Below are 21,045 nucleotides of genomic sequence, written 5' to 3' on the forward strand. Positions count from 1 at the left end.
AATTGCCCACATTTTCAATTTGTCTGAATTATGCCCTGAGTAGTAAAAGTTTTTCCATCTGTTGGTCCAGATTGCGAATGCAGAAACATTCCAGTTTATATGCAGAATATTTGTTTCATCCTTAAACTTTTGTTCTTCCTCTTTGTTCCCCATAAAGCCTCCCAGTTGGGAAGCTTTATTCTGCTCAGCGCTGCCAGCACGCTGGATTTGATGTCCCATGTTGTGTTGGCCGTGACAAACAAAACACTAAAGTCTGATTTGAGCAAAACGTCCAGACTGAAACGCCTCACAATAAAATATAACGTGAATTTGCTTCGGATCCCGCTTACATGAATCAGATTTGATGTGGTTCAGTTTAGCTGGAGAGGTAAACACAGCAATCTGATACAATGCAGCAGCCAGGATGAAGTGAATGGAGTCACGCTGGAATCACATTCCTACATACAAATGAAATGATTTGTGCGACACGTGGCCTTCGCCCTGCGAGCCCCATCTTCATGTCTCTGCTTTGATGGACTGAACTCAAAAAACATTACTCAGTCTGTGTAAAAACACACTACACTGTCTTGCTCATTCATGCATTCTGAATTGAATCACTGAGTGAATAGGACGAAGCGAAGCCCTCCTCTGCCATCTCTGTTCAGGTCAGGGTAATCATAATTCAGCTCAATGTTACAAGCTAGGCTAACCATGCCTTATCCAGCCAATTGTCTCCGAGAGTGTAGCAGTGACAGCAAACATATATCACACACTCCTGCTACTAAAGGTGGCTCTGAGGTCAAGGCCGAACAAGGTTATTTCTGCAAATTTGAAACCAGATGCTTTAGTGCTTTTCTTTGCACTAAAGCATCTGGTTAAGATTCATTAAAATCCTCTATTCAACCCTTTAGCTTGAGTCTATTTAATGACTCTAGTGAGATTTTTATTTTATTTTATTTATTTTTACATCAGTAGCACCCAAAATGATTCTTATAACATGGAGCTGATGCGTTTAATTGATTTCTACTTCACTTTTAGTAATGTCTAAATCACAGTGGCCCAGTTTTCCAAATCACTCTTCTAAATGAGAAAGACAAAAGGACATGCCACTAGAGTAAGGTTGATGTGTGAGAAGAGAGGTTACAAAAACAATTAACTACAGACTGATTACATTTTTTAAAGTGAGATTATTCTACTGCAAAAAAACAAACAATGCATGTATATATACATATATACTGTATATATACAGTATATATAGGTACAACAGGTACAAGCAGAAATGTACCTGTTGATAAATTGTATCCATATTTTTGCTCAATTCAAATGAAATATATAGAACTAAGCGAGAAAATATTCACCTTTAAATTTTAACCTTCGAAAGGTTTCAACTGCAGGGATTTAACATTTGCACTGTGCATATTTACCTGAATCTCAAGGTAAGACAGAAATAAATGCATCAGACTAAGATAAAATCATATATTAAGACATTATTGCTCTCTAAGGTCCAATTTGTTATTTTCAAGGCCAGTAAAATGTAAATTTCTGGGTCTTTGACAGTCAACAGGCCACAGTTAGATCTAATCTTCTGCTGTTCCCACTGTTATGCTCATTTTAAAAAGAATCAGTTCTACATCATTGGTTTTGACTGACAGAACCCATTATTGTATATTTTCAAATTATGCTCTGTTGTCCATGAAGTTGATTAAACACGATGAAGTAGAAACATTCTGTAAATGGATGCACAGTTTGACCCTTCGTGGCAGCCCAACATCCAATTAAAACTGCAGTGGATAGAGAAGATTTACTTTGGCCATTAATATTACAGCTAATTCATGTGAAGACAGTAGGACAGCTTTGATATATTTTCATTTAGCTTCACCAAAAATGAAACTCCTGATTATTCAAACACAAAGCAATACTGAATAATTTACATCGCTAATCCAGAGAGCTAATTAGAACAGAAAATATAAGTGATCCACATTCTGCAACCTTCAGATGTGTCTATGAATAAACACTCTGATGCCCAGTGGCCAATTTTACAAGAATCTGTGTGCCGTGATTGGCTGGTTTGCCGCAGAGAGTCATCTGGCGGAGCACCTCCTGGCTGAGCTGTTCAAAGCCAACGTCACATTACCGGCAGAGAAAAATCAGTCAAAACTGGGTCAGAATAGGCATCGTCACACAGATCACATCCAGTGATGCCATATCAGGGAACATCCTCATGAACTGGCCATTTGAGATTTAAGAACCTTTCAATAAACCTTAAATATAAATGTATAAACATTTAGATGTGAAGCTAAACTGTGCTTGTAGGAGTATGAAATGTAAACATGCTGCACTATCTGCACAGCCATCGTCGCTTAAGAATGGTTTAAACTTAAATGAAAATACAAATTAATTTGGGAGGAATTATTCACTCCAAGAAGGAGCAGTAAATGTGTTTAAATTAGTTTAATGAAGCATTTTGCCTCTGTTGAATAACAACTTTGCAAGTAGCTACTACACAAAGTATCAAAATAATCTCTACTTTAGTTGTTTAGAATCTTGAGGAAGATTTAATTGGTAATTCATGACTCTGCTTTCCTGAGGTATAAATATGAGAATGGGAATGATGAAATAGCAAAAGTATTTTCTGTTCTACCATTATATATATATAATGGTAGAACAGAATATATTAATACACATTACAAGCACTTGAACTGGAGGTGTTGACTTCCACAAGATTGAGCTGTTGCTTTGACCAGAAACCAAAATATAAATTTGTTTAAAACGCACATTATGTTCACTTTCCTAAGTATGGCTGAGTATTTGTCATGCTGTGGATATTTCCATTTCAAAGTCCCTGGGAACATTGTTAGTCATGACAGTACAAAACGTAATGAGAAAGCTAACAGAAGATCAAATTATTCCTGCAAATAAGAAAAGTAAAATGCAGTTGTCTCCCTCATAGAGATAACCACGCATTAGAAAACATTTCTGCATGCCCTATGTGTACTTTTGTTGTTGTCTTGTTTTTTAATGTCTGAACTTTGATAGTTCATGAAAGATCATTATTTTAGTAACCAATGCAGGTAAAATGAAAGACAAAACCAACATTGTTCAGGTTTTCTGACACAACAACACTAAAGATCTTCTAGTTATTCCATTGAATTCTTTGTTGATTGATTGAAAGAATAATTTTGCAGAACTGTGTTGTTAAATGAATCATGCATCAAATGACTAAAAACACAGTCTATTGTCATGCTGCATTTCTGAAGGCTTATAAACTCTCAAGGAAAGTAGATTTTTCTGTGGTTTAAAATGCCTGTTATACAAGAACGCCCACACTGCAGAGGGCACGGTTACTCTCCGCTTTCTAAAAAAAAGAAGACTGAATAAAAAAAAAAAACTCCTAAGAAGAGGAACAGGAAACAAGCAGCAAGCAGAATTCATTACGACAGAAATAATTAGACTCATTTCATGCATAGATTGGTTATTATAAATCCCACCAGCAGCTCATCCAATAACTCATATTTCTCATCGCGCTGTTAAAAGTGAATTTCTAATTTTGGTAAGTCCATTCGAGCCTGTAGCAGTGAACCCCGCCTACACAGCTGAGGAGATCCCTCTGGGTCACCATTCAACCATCACTTTTACCCTTTTCTTCACCCAGACAACAACTTTGCGTCACAAACCAACCAGAGTGACCACAGTGAACCACGCGAGCAGCTGCAGCTGCCCACCAGTAAACCCACACTTGCTTCCCAACACTTCCCAGCTGACCCTTTGGCAAGCCTACCGTCTTCATAGAAGACGTCCTCCGCTTCTTCACGCATCATCTCATCCAGGTCATCCTCTGGAATGTCGGTCACAGCCATCAGTATTCCTACCCGTCTGAGAAAACGTCTGGGCTGCAAGAAGGAATCAACGCCGGCCCGGGGCCTCTTCGCTCCGATCCACCGGCGGGCTCCTCACACGAGAAGGGAGAGGACTGGGACTGAGCTGAGCGTGCTTCAGCTGTCTGCTGTCAGCAATGCGTGTGTGCGTGTGTGTGTGTCAGGTGAAGAGTGGGTGGGTGGATGCAAGAGAGGACACCCAGCGACCTTCACCAAGTTTCAGCAAGAGTGCCGATTTCATAACATCCTGTGCAAAAGCTGAAGTGAGAGTGTGCCGTTTGGAGAGCACTTGTACGAGTGCGGGTGCGCATGTGTGTGTTAATGAGAGTGTGCCGTAAGAGGAGCGTCAGTGGAGTGTGTGCATGCGTGTCCACATCCACCGTACAGCTCTCCACAATGAGTCAGCTCGAGCGCTTAGTGATCAACAGGAATAATTTGATGGCATGTTTTGAGGCAGCACAAACAGGCAAAAGTGTGAAAGTGAGAGTTTAGCATGGTGTGTGAGATATGAAGCGTCTCTGCTGGCCATTCTTTCACAGCCCATCAGGACTCGTGGGACAACACTGATTGCTCTCTCTATTTTTTCATTTGGCCCACTTCGAGGGGGCTTTGGCAGTGCCGATAACGTCTGGCGTCATCTGCTGTTTCTGAAAGCTTCCCCAGCGGCTCAGGCTGCAAGTAAACACTCTCACCTGCTCTGAGCAGAAAGCAATTTAAATCAGGCAGAATAATTTACCAAGTAACTTTAGTAGAAAGATTCTTCTATTAGGTTGCAGTAACAGAGTTTGTACCCCTTGGCCCTTGAACTCTGCAACTAAAACTGCAGAGCAGCACCAAACTCTGTTCTTCTCCATGATCTTACATCTGTTCAATCTAGACATGAATGATGACTTTTGAAAAAGAGAGGTTTGCATAACTCCTGGGACATTTTCTTATTAGTCATGTCCAGTCCAGCAGCGTAGCACTCAGGATTGTTGTCTGAGTGCCAAGTAGCCCAACAGATTTACTTTCACAAGAGGAGCAATTGGACTGGGTACTGAAGTGAAAAAGAAAGGGAGAGAGGTGTGGTGAAAAGTTTAAAGGGAAAGAAGGAAATAGGATTTCCATTGCCCCGGCTTCTCTGTTTTTCTTCCTCCTTTTTGCGAAACCCGTCTCTTTTTCCCTTTACTCTCCATGCTGTTTCCCTGACTCACCCGATTTAGACAAACCAATTTGAAACCAAAATAGAAACTAGGCCTCAAGTCAGTTCATTATCACATTTCCCTCAGACCTGCCCTCCTCTGTCACTGCTTCCCTTTAAAGCTGAAGCTCATGGGAGCAAACCTGGCAGCAAACTCATTTTCCACAGAGCGAGTTCAGACAATGTCTGTATGTCAAAACCATCGTCAGATGCTGGCCAGATCCAAAAATGAACGTGATGATCTTGTGGACAGAGCTAATATTGTGAATATTGTGTGTAATGTTAAGCAGAAAGGGAATGAGACAGTACTAGTTACTGAAAGTGGAGCTGGAACTGCGGCAGAGGTTGAACATCTCAGCCACCCTAAATTAGTTTTTATCCCACTACAACGATTTTAGTCTCAGCAGCAGCACCTAGCACAAGCCATCTCCTCTAATTCATGTGAACTGCTGGTCAGTAATTCAAGGATTTTAAATTTGTGTTGCGGCAGAGAACATTGGCTTATTCGGTTTAAAGCTTAAGAAACAAACTCAGAAAACTGTTTCACAAAATTCAGCTTTGCATGTTTTAAATAAACTAAACCACAACACAAAACCCACAATAAAACAAATCTATCGATATTGGTTTGTGTACATCATGGGTCCAACCTTTTTGCAATAGAGCTACTTAATGGCTACTGAGTAATTCAAATGGATAAAACACACAGTTTACCTTTAATTATATCACTTAATGATTTAATAATTTATCTTGTTTTGGAACAGCCCTGTTGACTATGCATATGGTCTTCATGGGAAACTTGGTTCCCGCAGGCACCATGTTGGTGATGATACCTGTTGTAAATCCTTCAACAGCCTCATACACTGAGAAATCAACACCAAGATACACATTTACATATGTTCCCCTTTAATAAATTGATTCCAGTTTCATATTTAAAGGTGTGTTTTTGCACAGCATAGGCTACAGGTGATGTACTCTATCACGCAAAAGGATTTTCAATCGATTTTGTCTAGTGATTCTAGACAAAATCTAGTGATTTTGTATTGTAAAACACTGAAGATAAAACTCTGCAGTGTTTTATCATCAGCAATTTTATGTAACAGATCACCAGGACAGAGTCCTGCATGTGTAGTTTAATCTTTATATATGTCCAGCTGTTGTGTGAAGATCTCAGAGATTTTTTTTTTCCATGTGTCAACAAGCTGCATCATGAAGACAAATGAACACAGCAGAAAGGTCGGGGAGAAAGTAGTGGAGAGTTCACAGCAGAGTTGGTGTCATGTTTTGTATGGTTGAACCTCGGCCAAAATGTACACAGGAACCTGGGAGGATCATTGTGAAATTTGAAAAATAGGATAACAAAACTCCCACCAGGTGCTTGAGGGGCACAGGACATGAACACAGGTAGAGTCAGAGAAATGGAAAAATCCAGCAATGAACAATAAAAACCAGTGAGCTTATATGCTGAGGCAAGGGTGGAAATGACAATATATAAATATTGGACGTTGCGTAAAACTTAAGACCTGGGTGGAGGTTCACCTAGCAGGACACCGACCCTAAATATAAAGCTTGGTTTTGATCAAAGCACGATAATGTGTCAAAACCTAAATCCAACATTGAAGGTTCACAAATAATCATCGGTCTACCTAAAAGAGTCTAAGCTATTTTGTAAAGACAAATAGGGATAAACTTATTTTCAAATTTAGGCAATGTCAAAAGTCTACAATGCAAGAATGTTCTGCAGAAATGATCAACCTTAATAACACATACACATGCTGAAGGTCTGCTGGACTGTAAAAGAAGGGCAGCACCAAAACATCACCTGCTGACAGCATGAACCCGATGCCACAGACACAGTTCAAGGAAGAAGAAGAAGAAAAAGGACGGGTCATGCAGGCAACTAGCAGAACCCCTCCCTCCCCCCAACACACACACACAATGACACATGCACAGCACAGCCTGCTGTCTTCTGCAGCTTCATCCCACTTCCATCTGTTCTCTCCTAAAACCAGCTCATGTCCTGGTGATTAAATCATGACTCATTTTGCAATCAAACCCAGAGCTACATCATTAACAGGACTGGTACAACCGCCACACAGATTACATCATACATATTTCATGTTTTCATGATATCCATTAACGTTTCTTGCAGACTTCAGTGAGGTCACATTTGAGTAACATTTAGTCTTCTGTGTTTCAGTGGCTGGAAACATTGTCACCACAGAGAAAACTGTGCTTGCAAATGCAGCCGGACTGAGATGAACAGTCAGACAGTAACGACACTAAAACACAGTCAAGTTCGGACACCCGCTCAGCACATACACATGCATTTATTTCTCTCTCAGTGCAAAGAAAAGCACAATCAGATCCGCTCGGTACAATAGTGTTGTTTGAATGCGGTCAAACAATGCAACTCTTTAGCATCTGCATCCAGCCAGATGATGAGTGTCCCAGGAATGAATAGGCAGCTTCAGCCTCCTACACAGTGCCTCCTCTGGCCCTGAATATATGCATCAGAACGCCTGTTACTGTTTACTAAAATATCAGTTATTAGAACTGCAGATGTAATGTACTGTTGCATGCAGGCTAATGGTGTTGCGCTAACTCAAAGACACGCAGCCTCTTCCCTTTTGTCCCGTGAGAAGGTAATAAAAAAGTATTTAGCATTCTTACAGTTACGTTTTATATTTATGTTAAATCTTACAACCACCTCACATCTGTGCTTGTTTTCACCATCACAACCATCTCAATTTTTTTTATTGCACTCTCTGCGGCCTTTGTTAAGGTCATGGATTGTATCTGAGATTATGATTGTTAAACAAAGATGACTTCCTTATGCTTTTAAACCCAAAATATAAACTTTATATGGGTTGATCCAAGAGTTGTAGTTAAAAATGTTGTGTTGATGTGGTGTTGATGCCATCTCCTGTGCCATAGCTTGCACTCTTACACTTGTCATGAACATGAAGGAGTCTTTATGAATGTCTACGACTGTTGTCACGACGTGTCACAAAATTACATTAAAAGGGTATTAAAAGTGTCAGCTGTGCATTATTCAGTCAATAATGACACTTTCAAGGCAAATATTAATTAAAATTTGTATTAAAAGTCCATTAAAATTGTCAGCTTTGTATTAAAAGTGTCATTATGTATCGAATGACACTTCATGACAATGGTCATAAACATTCATAAAGACTTCTTCATCTTCATCTATAGCTGTTAGGTCATGTTTATGACAGTGTCATGTCAGTCTCATGCACACCCTGTCAAATAAAGTGTTACCCATCCATTAGTTGCCACCTGGCCAGCATGTGTAAGGCCCTGAAGAGCCAGAATTATTTACCAGACTGCATTGGCGATAGACTCCATGGGTGCTATCTTACTTGGAGATTCAACTGTGCATGCAGTGTGTGCTGCAGTGTCAAATGCATAAGAAGGCGAAGGTGTGAGAGTACTGTACTAGAAAGCCATTCGGCTGCTTAAGTGAAAAGAAATGTGCTGCAATTTCATTTCACTGTTTATTTTTAGTAAAAAATCAATTACATTCCACTACCAGCCAGCATTATCCTAATGTTTACTTGCACCTTTTCTCGCTTCAGAAGACCGAAAACGTTTATGAGTTTCAAGCATGGTTACGTGGAACAGAGCGTCCAAACAATGCAGGGTACTTAAAGTGCAACACAGAACACAGACTATTCAAATGATCATGTGGAAAATAGATGCCCAAGTCCAGAGAACGTGAACAGGTTTTTGCTGCAACAGATCACTGGTGTGATGGAGGGGGATGGAGAGGTTGAAAAAAAAAAAGAATTTAGTACATTTAACAAGACCAGAGTGACTTCTTTTGCTTCAACATGGCAGATATTTATGGAAACTCCTCATTAAGTCATTTTCTGTTTAACAATTTCCAAAAGTGGGATATGAATGACAGAGAAAGAGGACAAAACTTTAGTATTCTCTCTGTGTTCCCTCACAAATTACAAAACGGGATGATTGAAAAGGGATGACTGGTTGCCCGAGTAACAACGAGGAAGCACAGAGCATGGCAAATACAGTTAACTGCGATGCTTACTGATGCATGTATGATCCATGCTGCTGATAGTGACCACTTCAAACTAAAACTTTCTGCAGCTAAATTAATAACAGTGCAACTTAGAACGATACTACGTGCATGTCTATCAGCTCCTCGGGCAACTTTATGAGAAAAATTGCATAAAAACATCAAACGGTGCAGACTGCAGACAGAAATACTTCAATAAAGCCTGGTGCTGGAAAGAACAACACATGATGTTCCACTTTAACAAACCAGTAAAGTCTGAGAACATTTAGCTGGTGCACAGACCAGAGGGAGTTATTTGAAAACAGGCAAATTTGTGCAGATGAAGAGTAACTTTACAAGACAACGAATGGCAAATACCTACTGTACTCATATCGGTATCTTTTCATCCTCACATGGTGGAAAGTCCTGACTCTGCGATACATTTCACTAAACTCCCCGGCTGTGAGCTTCCTCAGAAACTGCTCCTTCTAGTGCTTTTCCCCAGCTTTTATTTCTGGCCTCTCTCCCTGTCTCTCCCTGCCGCCATTGTATTTTTTCTGTCCTTGTTTCACAATTGCCTCCTTTTCTCCTGTCCTTTCACTCCGTCGCTGTCTCAGAGTGCACAGAGGGCACCAGACAATGACAACAATGCAGCCGCTTCTCTCCAGCTGTGAAGACTGGCACCGCACAGATGGCAGAAGCGACGTATGCGGCTTTGCTCCCAGCCTGCTGGCTACACCTGGAGGGAGGCGATAACGCGCCACTGACGCACTGAACCGAATGAATCAGTAGACCACAGCATGTCTCTGCACTGGTCTCTGCAACTCCATATTTATACATATGTCCTACAGTGCAGTTTCAGCACAGCGGTTTCCTGGGCTTTTGATAGGTCGCAACCACAAGCCTCAGTGTATTTTTTTTTTAGATTTTATGTGACCACCACAAATGGAAAAATCGGAATGCTTCTGCCTTCTAAGACCCAAATTTGCCGCATTTACAGTTTAAAGTCTTTTAGCGTAAATCCATATTTGGACATCTACATGGTAAAAAACGTCCTGCAGTTTTTCTTTGTAAACAACCAGAGCTCTGGAAATGGAAAGTATCTGGAAACACACGTATACTCAAGTCACAAAATCTCAATTAGATTTAGATCTGGACTTTGACTATGCCTGCGTATTAAGTGAGTATATCTAGGGTTGTTGTTGCCTTGTTGTGAAAGCGAACCTTTAGCCTAGTGTCAAGTCTTTTGCAGTCTACTGTAGTTGGTTTTCCCATTAACTCTGACTGGCTTCCCTGATGCATCAACAAGTCATGCATCCCCACAGCATGATGGTGCCACTACCTAGTTTAAAAATGGGGATGGTGAGTTCATGGAGATGCAGCGTACTCTTCCAATAGCACTTTACCTATGGATCAAAATGGTACATTTTCGTCTTAACATACCTCTACATGCACATATTTATTGTCTTCCCTACAATACTTGTGCAAAATGCAAGCAGGACCTGTTGCCACACTTCCATCAAGTCCAGTTTACAGATTGGGTGACTGGTAATTGTTCTGTCAACAGAATCTCCCACCTGAATTGTGGATCTCTGCAGCTCCTCCAGAGTCAGCATGGCCTCATGACTGCTTCTCTGCTCTCTTCTTTATCCACTGCATCAGAGTAAAAGGGGCTGAATATAAATGCAAGCCACATTTATCAGATTTTCTCTGCAAAAAATATGATAATCATGTATTATTTTCCACCCAGTTTGAAAGTTTGCTCTACTTTGTGTTAAGCACATAAAATCTTAATAATTCAGTCTAAGCTAAGTAGTCAGCAAGCAACTTTTTTCTCTATGATTTAGAGAAGGAGTTTGTTTTTTTTTGTTTCATCCTCTTTGCAGAACTTTCATTTTCATGGGAATATTTTTTTTTAAAATGTTAACTTGCCTGCAAGCAAAACATTTTCATCATCTGTGTGCTAAAAGTGTCAAATACCATCATATATTTGCATACATGTACTGTATGTATACCACAGGGGGAAGCAAATGAGCGCATATGGTGTAATCCAGGTTTATTTTTGACAGGGAGATGAGACGGCTTGCAGCAGGGTGGGGCAGCAAGGTGGCAATAGCTCTGAAAACCCTCATTTCCTTTCCCACGCTGCCCATCGCTTAAAATCCACAGCTTACACCTGCTGGTTACACAAAGGGGGGGAGGCAAGTTTCAAAACCAGAAAAATACAGACAACCCAGATTTTTAAACGGGCAGCGTTAGCCACAGAAATGGGAGGTATTTTTTAAAAGTTTACACAGATTCTGTCAAGCGGATACGCAGGGTGGTTCTCACAGCAGTTTCTCAGAAACCGGGTGGAGACACAGAGGCAAAGGTTGGGCAATGGTGTGTAAAAAACATCAAGTACTGATTGCAGCTCTGCTTGTAATACCCAGATGAAATTGTGTAAAGAGGTCAGTTTTATTATATCATGAAGGGAGAGACCTCTGTTTTACTGTCCGAAGATAACAGGCAAGAAAAGCAGAACTCGAAACACTCCTTAGTTACATCATCATTATGGAAAAAGACATTTAAATATGCCTAAAGGAGTGTATGACTTCGTATTAACTCACTTGAGAAAACACTACACAGCTGTCCATTTCCCCGGTGAGTGAAAATTAGTTTCGCTACAATTACATGACCCACATATGATTTATGCTGCACAAACCTAAATTTTTCTCATTTAGCAAATTATTCTTAACATCAGACCAGCTTTTTAAATGCGGTTTCAGCTCCATCTGTTCCTACGTTAATAAAAGCTTTACACTCAAGAACCTCAGGGATCTGTCTGAACTTTGGATGCTTTTTTTTTGCTCCGTTTTCCCCATTTTCTGTTTAATCTCTGACTATGACAGCATATTGTAGTAGCCGGAAGGAACGTGGAAAGAAAAGGACAAAAGATTTTTTTTAAATGGCTTAAAAAAAATCTGAAGGATACGAAGAGTATCATGTGTTAAGCAATAGCAACAAACTGCCTCTACCTGTTAGAGGGATAAGGCAGTGCTTTGGCTTTTGACTTGCTGCATGGGAACGTCTGATTCTTTAGACTGAGTAAACCTGGTGGCTGTGCTGGAAGCTGATGTCTTTTTAATGCAGATGAGGAAACACAGGCTCTGCTGCATGGGCGTGTATTTAGAAACTAAGAAATAAATGTTAAAGCTCTCACACTGTAACCTTCTTACCAAACAACCTGGCAGTCCTGCTTTACGGGCCCCTGACATTGTGTCACTTACCAAATGTGGTATGAGACGGCGCTTTGAAGATTTCACCAAATTTTGCCATTAAAAAAATCATATGTCTTTAATAATTAACCTCATCAAAATTGTAGAGAGGTTTGCAGTTTTTATGCTTTAGTCCAAAATTCATTTGTTTTATGGTGAAAAAAGAGAAACTGAAACACCTCAAAAAGAGACTTTAGGAGAAGAAACTAGGCAACACAGAGTTAAAGCCACATTCTTTTCTGGCTCATCAGCATTTGAATGTTTGTTCTCATCAAAAAAGCCGGATCTGTTTTCACAGCCAGCATCTTGCAAACACACACACACACACACACCCGCACACAAACACACACAATTATGTTAAACTGGCATCTCTCTGAGAGTAATGGACACTCAATAAAGCCACATCCTGGCCACCATGAAAATCCGAGAGCTCCACTGTGAAGCACAAAGAAGAAACTGGCAGCTAAGTCCGAACCCAGAGACATGGGAACCATGAGCTCATGAGTCGGTGTTAGGAAGGGGATGCCAGCTTTTCATGTTTGACCAGTCAGCCCAGTGCTTTTCATCAAGTACTTATTATTCATGTCCTGATGAAGTTGACGTAACAGGCGGTGGAGGCTACTTTGTATCTTGTGCTCAGTGTCAGACAACTTAGGAAAAAAGAAGCAATTTAGGCATTTAATTCAGATTCCTGCGGCTTCACATCACCTTGCAAACATATTTATGCCTTTTATATATACACACATATATATATATTTAGAAGTTAAAACCTCAATGTATTTTATTAGGATTTTATGTTATCGACCAAAAACTCATGTAAAATTGTGAAGTGGATTGAAAAGGATAGAAGGTTTTGCTATGTTATTATTCGTAGAATAAAGCAGAGCAACATAGAAACAAGAGTAGAGAGGTAGCGGTCGCAAGTAAATGATTAAAGTTCAATAAGAATGACAAACAAAATACTTACAAAAATCATGGGGAATTCATTGAGCAATGATAATAGAACTATTATCAAATAATCAACACAACTCTAAACAAAGACCTGACAGATAGGGGCAAACACCAAAACACTAGTATTCACTCATATGTGCAGAGTACTAATGCACACTACATTTCTCAGATTTTTTGATCTTGATGTTTCCATGTTCAGATTTTTATTTATAAAACCAGTTGAATAGGTGTATCATTTTCCTTCCATTTCACTGTTACGAAGCACTTTGTTGGCCTATCACATAAAAATCCCAACAGAATAGAAGTTTGTGGTTGTCATTTGACAAAATATTAATATATTCAAGGCCTGTGAATACTATGGTGCTGCATTATGTGTTTTATACTCTTGTTTCTTTAAAAATGAAGCCTTCGGTAAAGAAGCAGAATTCACTTAGTGCATTTGCACACTTTGAGACGACAAATATTCTCACAGTGACCTGATTTTATTTCTTTGGACTTTTAAAAATGTTTTTGTTTTCTCTCTCCTTCCAGTCTAAGCCTTGTGAGTCATCACAAGCAAAGCCAACATATCCACAACCGGAGGACAAGGTCAGCCTGAACCCTGGTCACGCTGCTCCAGGACAGCAAGAACAGACACAAGAAAATAATTCCTCACTGATTCCCTTCGCTCCAGGTAATACAAAAAGAAACCATAGGTCAGGGTTTCATGCAACTTGCTCAAATGCAGATACATGTGAACATAAGTGTCTTTGGATGCAAAAAGCTAATATAAAATTTGGAGAAAAAAAATCATATTATTGAATATAGCTGTGTCTGAAAACATAACAGATTCTATTTCACTTGTCAGACTGAGGGTTCATTGCAGCCTGAGCTGAAGAATTAAAAAAATAAAACTAAAAAATCACCTAAATTGTATCTGTCTGACAGCATGAAGCAGGCTGAAAGGTCTCAAAGAAATTCAAGAACAACTGAGAAAGTAACAAACATCTGCCAATCTGGAACGGGCTATAATATTATTTGTAAAACATGGAACAGCAGTGTTCTTATCCTGAGACACAGGCCTACAAAAGTTACTTTATGAGCACATTAAGAAGGTCACCAAGGGCCTCAGAAGAACATCTAAAGCACTGCAGTCTTTACTTTCCTCAGTTAAGGTAAATGTTTGTGATTGGACATGAGAAAAAGATGATAGACTTCAAAGATCAAAGCCTTTTCAATGGCCTAGTCAAAGACTAGGACTTAAATCCAGTTTGACCTGCTGAATAAAAACAAATCTACAAAGAACACAGAGCCACAGAGAGCCTCTACGGTGACGCAGAAGGTTGATTTTCAGCTTTTTCCACAGGCTTGATGACAGCTGCAGCCTCCAAGAGTAGCAAAACCAGTTATTAGATTTTGGAGGCAGTTACTTTTACACTTATGACCTGGTTACTTTGAATCACTTTTTTTCTCTCACTAAATCAGTATTTGAAAATAGTATTTTGTATTTCCAAAGATTGTCTCTGTCAAAAAATTACAATTTGTGTGAAACATTAAAGTAAAATTAACGGCAAACTGGGGACAAAAACATTTTGGACTTTTGGACAATTTTCTTTTTTTTTCTGGGTCATTAGTTGGTTCCTTGCTGTTTTAAATTATCTTCATTGTGGGTTAAGTTTAAGATGGATGCCCCACCTGTGAACTCTAAATATTCTAGAACGGTTCTTTCAGTAATAGCAGTAGCAGTTTCCTGGTTTTGAAGTCATTTTAAGGCCTTAAGTTTCACCTGCACTTTTTCAGATTTCTATCTGGTTCTCCTATGACTGTAGTGAAATGAAATTAGCTGAAATATTGAATAGAAAATAAAGTACAGTTCAATAGTTTTGTTTTTATAAGGCAAAGCTTTGAAGGTAGAACAACTTTAAAATAAATTCAGATGCATCTGTTCTCTCTGCAGAAAGTTTACAAAAAATATTTGCAGCACTTTTTTGTCCACGACACATCTGCATGCGTGTGTGAACAGTGCATGTGGCCTTTGTTCATTTCTCCATGACTTTCACTCTCTTTCCATTAGACTTTCTCTCTGTCCTCATAAGTAGCCCACGCAGCAGCTCTGCTTGTTGACTTTATTGTGTGAAACTGCAGAGAAATGGGCCAGAACTATTCACTCACATGTACCATGAATGCCTGTGAAATAAATCTCTCTCGGTGTGAAAGGGAGAAGGAAAAATGTGCTGAAAGAAGAAACTGAAGTAGAAAAGGTGGCAGGGTGAAAGAAATAACAAAAGGTGTATAATCTCCTCCGGTGCAGTTCAACATTCCAACGAAGCCTCCTGCATCGGCAGAAACAGAGGCTACAGTGGTGAGGAGGCGCGTTGCCATGGAGTGGGAAGATGTTCGGAGCGTGGACCACCATTATGGATCTGAGCAGAGACAGAGAGGGGAGCATCGGGGAGATAATGATGATCAGGAGGAGCGGAGGGGATGGGAGAAATAAAGGAGAGGGAAAGAGATGAGAAAGAAGAGAAGCAATAAAGTAAGTGCGAGGAGGGCAGAGGCGAGCGATGGGAAGGCAAAGTGAGGGGAGGTGGAATAGAGAATGAGAAAAGTGTTGTCAGAAAGGTCAGGAGGAACACAATCATACAATCTGCTAAAGTGGTTTATTTCTATCACCTCCGTCACAGCTTCCTGTTATAAAAAACCCACCAGTCTAACAGATAACAAATGAGGGCCTGTGTTATGACTGGATGGGAAAAAAAAACATCTAATGACTGTACCCTCAGTGTGGTAGCAGACAAAAGACAGGATAAATCCTCAGGGAAAGAAGAAAACACTTTCATGCCTCAAACACACTGCTGATTGGCGTGAAAAGCTTAGCAAAGACTTGTGTGTTTGAATGCTGGTGTTATTGCGTGACTGTGGAGGCCCCCTGCTGGTGGTTGCTGGACACAGAGAGTGTTAAACGACAACAAAAAAGTTTCACAATCATCCTCAAAGCAAAAGTCTTCAAAATAATGTTGGCAAATGTGACATTTCTCTAGTCACATGTTCGCATTGTATGAATGAGATCATAACGTCCATTCATTCTGAAAATTTGTCACTATATTTTAGCTCATGGTTCTTCTTGCACACAAGAAAGCGAGTAAGTTTAACAAATGAAGATCTTTTTGGAGATTTCTGAGCAACTAAAAAGCACATTTCACACCAAAACACATTCACATAGGGTCCATACTTGCATTTGCGGAGGTCCACAATTATAAATATATTTAGATTTTTTTTAATATAATGTCAAACAAAACAGAAATGCATTTGAGTTGTGCCTCTTTTCATGCCAAATGCTGTAACCAACCAATCAGAAACTTGCAAAGTCATGAGATCATCTGGCCTTCTCCACACTTTTGAAAGCCTCATTAATCTTAGTTTATGCGAAATTACTTGTGACATATGGGGAGATCTAAAACTACTGCATATTACCATTTAATGGCTTAAAGGTGGCATATTATGCAACATAAAGTTATACAACAAATCTCCAATCTCTGCAGTGAGTTGGGGATAACAATCCTGTGGTGAAGAACTTACTTATGAACACTGAACTAATCAGCAGTACTAAGCTGATCAAAGGATCCCTACAAGGAAGTAATCAATAACCTGAGAGTTTTCATCCTTAAAGCTCTGCTGATGGCGGCCAGATTAAAGAGGCTCTAATATGTTACCTAAAAAAACTGAAAGAACTGTGGAGTGTGGATTAGTTTATCTTCTCATCACAAACAACATTTAAAAGCATGATGCATCGTGAGTGTAAGGCCTCTGCTAATCCAAGGAAACGATTTGTGATACTCGTAGTGCGACCAGAGGAAATAGCCAGAGCTTATTTTGGGAACGCCGTAAATAATGCATCACCCAGAAAAACATCCCATTTCTCGTCTGCGATGCTGACTTTCATTTTCAGAAAGTTTAATTTTAATCTCACCTAATCAAAGCACGGAGACCTAATCAAAGTCCCAGCAGGCTTTAGAAACCTCCACACTTATAACCTAAGGACGGTTGGACAAAAAACACTTTCCTGAGATTCTTTGGAACTGAATGGTTGTCATGGAGATTTGTTTTCTGCTTAATGTGTGACGAACAGATAAATGGGTCCTCATCCAGTGTTTTTTTTCTCTGACCAGCTATGAACAAGTTAAGGAGGTCCCGTTTTCTTTAATTTCCTGACATCCAAATATTAGCACACATCTGTTTTACTGGAACCACATATTTTCTTGTCTTTCCTATTCTGAAGAGTAGCAGAGAAAAATTAAATACTGTTCCATGTCATAATTAAAAAAATGTCTTATTATTTCACATGATTAAAATCAGCTTTTATACATTTAATCTGACCAACAATTAAAAAATGCCATCCGACAAGATATCAAAGTGAGCCGACCTTATTAATCTCCTCTGAAATATCTTCATTATAACAAAACAGCAAAGATCAGTGGATGACCACCGCAAACAATTCATCATAAACTAATGTGTGGTCAAGCAACTGAAAACAAACTTTTAATTAAAAGATAACTAGACATACTACAGAAGAAGAAGAAAACATATACCTAATGGAGTAAGTAAGGAATAAGAAACTCAGTGTTTCCATCTAAAATAAGCATTTTATTTCATGGAAAACTCCATGCATGTTTTGTTTTCAGTCAGAAAACACTGCAAATGTATGAGCTACGTTGTTGCTCACATACTGAACAAACAAACACCTGGCATCTATCTTCTCCTCACAATTTGACCCCCCCAAAAATCTCAAACATTTGCTTACTGGTCTGAACAAACATTCAAAGCTTTTCTGAGATCTCTCTAACCAAGCCTGTTTACAGAAAGATTGATGGAAGGAAAAGAAAACACATTTCATTAGACACTTCCTTGAGGCTTATGGAAGAATATTGAACTGTTAGGCATGCTGTCATTTACAGGGACTTGCAAAGTAAATCTGTATCCTTCAAAGTATTTCCACTTCAATATATCTCAATATCAAGCTTTTAACAATCTGAAATCATGAAACACAACAGACAGCTGAGGAAGGAAGCTCTGAAGACTTTGTAGCAGTAACGCTGTGAAACAACAAGCTTTGAACATCTCATAGAGTACTATTCAATCCATCATCTGAAAATGAATAACCCATAAACATATCTTTATCCACATAAACCGGCAGTAAAAAGGCCATTAATCAGAGAAGCAGTCATAGTGAAACATGGTGGGGGCGGCAATTACAAGACAATTATGGAAGAATTACGGCCATAAAGGATTTGAGACTGTAGCAGAGGGTAGTTATCCTGAAGGATAACAATCCTAAACACGCAGCCAGAGCTACGATGGAGTGGTTTGGTTTTTAAGGATAGTCGCGTGTTAAAAAGGCCCAGTTAAAGTCCGAACATAAATTCAATAAGAAGTTGTGGCAGGGAAAATTTAAAGTTGATGTTCAGAGATGCTCTCCATCTAATCTGAATGAGCTTGAACTGTTTTTTAAAAAAATGGGTGAAAACTCTACAATCTATCATAAGTATAGACTGATTCTTCATTTGGGATATTTATCAGAATCACAATGTTTTGATTGCTTTTCTGCTAATCTTAGCATGTGTGCCACTATGGTATTAATTCACCCTTAATACCAGTCTGAATTGGGGTTTTAGTCATCCTGAAGTATTCACACACAAGAATGAAAATTTCGCCAGAAGTTTCTCTGGCTCATAGCAAGCAATCAAAGGCCAGGTAAGGAAACCAGAAGAGCACCAAAAAAAAAAAACAACAGCAAAGAAGCCAATAACACAATAAATAGTTGTCCTGTAGTAAAGTAAAAAAGTTAAGTTTGGCTCATTCAGTCTGCTTACGGTTGAACTTCCTGCGGCACACATGAGGCCTCCAGGGTCGCCTTTGCATCCAGTGTAGACGCCGAGACAGCTCCATTTTGACGAGCAGGTGTCAGTGTGTAATATCTAGTCACCCCATTCAAAAACAGCACACCTTTCTTTCTTCCCATCCCTAGGACAGATATTTCCTCCAAAGAAGCTGCAGTGCCAATCACCACCTCAACAGCCTGTATTTTCACAGCTAAAAACAGCTTTTCCCCCTCCTCTGCTGCTCTCTGCTAGCCTCTCTGAAGGGATGGAGCAGCTTCAGCTACATTTCCTTCCACTGCTCTATCTTTTATGCATGAGCCAGTGGAACCCAACTCCCTCGGTTCTGGGGAGGATCACAGCTCCTATCCACAGGCAGCGTCTGAAGTACAGAGTGCCCAGCTAGGAGAAACGTGATGCCTCCGAGCTGAGCCTCCCAGGAGGGGAGCCGGTTGGACGGCGAGGCTGAGCCGGCTACCTGAGGAGGCTGGAAGGTAGACAGGTGGACAGAGACACCCTTCATGGGTCAAAACTTTACTGTTCCTTTCTAAAGTAGATGTCCCTTGTTACTCCCTCCCTTTAAATTCGGTTTAGCAATGACCTAGCTATCATCAATTTGTAAATATTGCAATGAATCAATATGAATTATAAGCTTGTAAATACACACTGTATACGATTATTTGAACATCACTTGTGTATTTAGTGGGCTGCACAGTGGCGCAGTTGGTAGCACTGTTGCCTTGCAGCAAGAAGGTCCTGGGTTTGATTCCCGGCCTGGAGTCTTTCTGCATGGAGTTTGCATGCGTGGGTTCTCTCCGGGTACTCCGGCTTCCTTGAACAGTCCAAAACATGACTGTCAGGTTAATTGGTTTCTCCAAATTGTCCTTAGGTATGAGTGCGTGTGTGCATGGTTGTTTCTTGTCCTGTCTGTCTCTGTGTTGCCCTGCGACAGACTGGCGACCTGTCCAGGGTGTATCCCGCCTCTTGCCTGAAACATTTGCTGGAGATGGACACCAGCACCCCTCCCAACCTCACTAGGAAAAAAGGTGTACAGAAAATGGATGGATGGATGTATTTGTATAAGCAAAAAGGCCAAAAAAGAAATCTAGATTTAACCCCAAAAGATCTAAAATCGTAAAAAGCCTTTGAAATACATGTAGCATTCTTGAATTTGCTAAGATTTTGGGATGTGATCACAAAACCATCAAAGATTTTGTTGTTTTAAGTGCCAAAGATATCAAACATGAAGTAACCAGAGACCCAATCTCCTCAAGTGCTGCCATATTTCAGAACTGCAGTGGTTCCTCAGGTGTTCAGAGACATGTCCCAGCTATGGAAGGATAACACTTGACAACCCCTGAACAAGATGAGTAAAACATCAAGACTGAGCCAAGAAACACCTGAGGACAGGTTTTTCAAAGGTTTTCATGGACCGATGTGATCAGAGTGACACCAGATGGATGGACCTGTAGCTGGAACATTAAATTCACTTCGACTGAGACGGCAGTAAGGTAAAGGCTGATCTTTTCAGTCAAAAGTCTGCAACAAACATGATTTTTATGCAAGACGTCAGTATGCATCAAAGTACTAGCATGAAATTACTGGACACAACTCTCTTCCTCACCTGACCCTTTCATTGAAAGGAAGGGTGGCTGCAAGGGTTACCAATTTTTTTACCAACTGTCAAAATTTTTCATTTAAGAATGTTTTATTAAACTACCATTGCCCAATAATTGTGTACATAGATATGAACTCAAGAAATCCACACTAAACTGTGGCCTTTAGATGAGTTGCTGTATTATCACACCATCTCCCACACATTGGTTTAAAGTTAAATCAAATTCCTACACATTTTTTTGCCATTATTTGGTAAAACAATTAACTATTAACATTTTTATAACAATTGGCGTGT

The 21,045-nt window shown here is 39.8% G+C and overlaps 1 protein-coding gene across 3 annotated transcripts in view; it reads right to left on the reverse strand.

Annotated features, from left to right (window-relative positions):
- Positions 1-9,554, reverse strand: part of ripor2 (RHO family interacting cell polarization regulator 2) — a 73,234-nt gene extending 63,680 nt beyond the window's left edge. Inside the window, exon 1 of one of the 3 annotated variants that reach the window (XM_028036349.1) lies at positions 9,453-9,554. In XM_028036349.1, the coding sequence (XP_027892150.1) occupies positions 9,453-9,513 (61 nt within the window). In that variant the 5' untranslated portion in view covers positions 9,514-9,554. Of the gene's footprint in view, positions 1-3,757; positions 4,155-9,452 lie in introns of those variants that run through there. The other 2 variants (XM_028036348.1, XM_028036354.1) reach the window with 2 other exon arrangements.
- Between the last annotated feature and the right edge of the window lie 11,491 nt (positions 9,555-21,045).

This window comes from Xiphophorus couchianus, chromosome 13, assembly GCF_001444195.1.
Source record: "Xiphophorus couchianus chromosome 13, X_couchianus-1.0, whole genome shotgun sequence".
NCBI classification, from domain to species: Eukaryota; Metazoa; Chordata; class Actinopteri; order Cyprinodontiformes; family Poeciliidae; genus Xiphophorus; species Xiphophorus couchianus.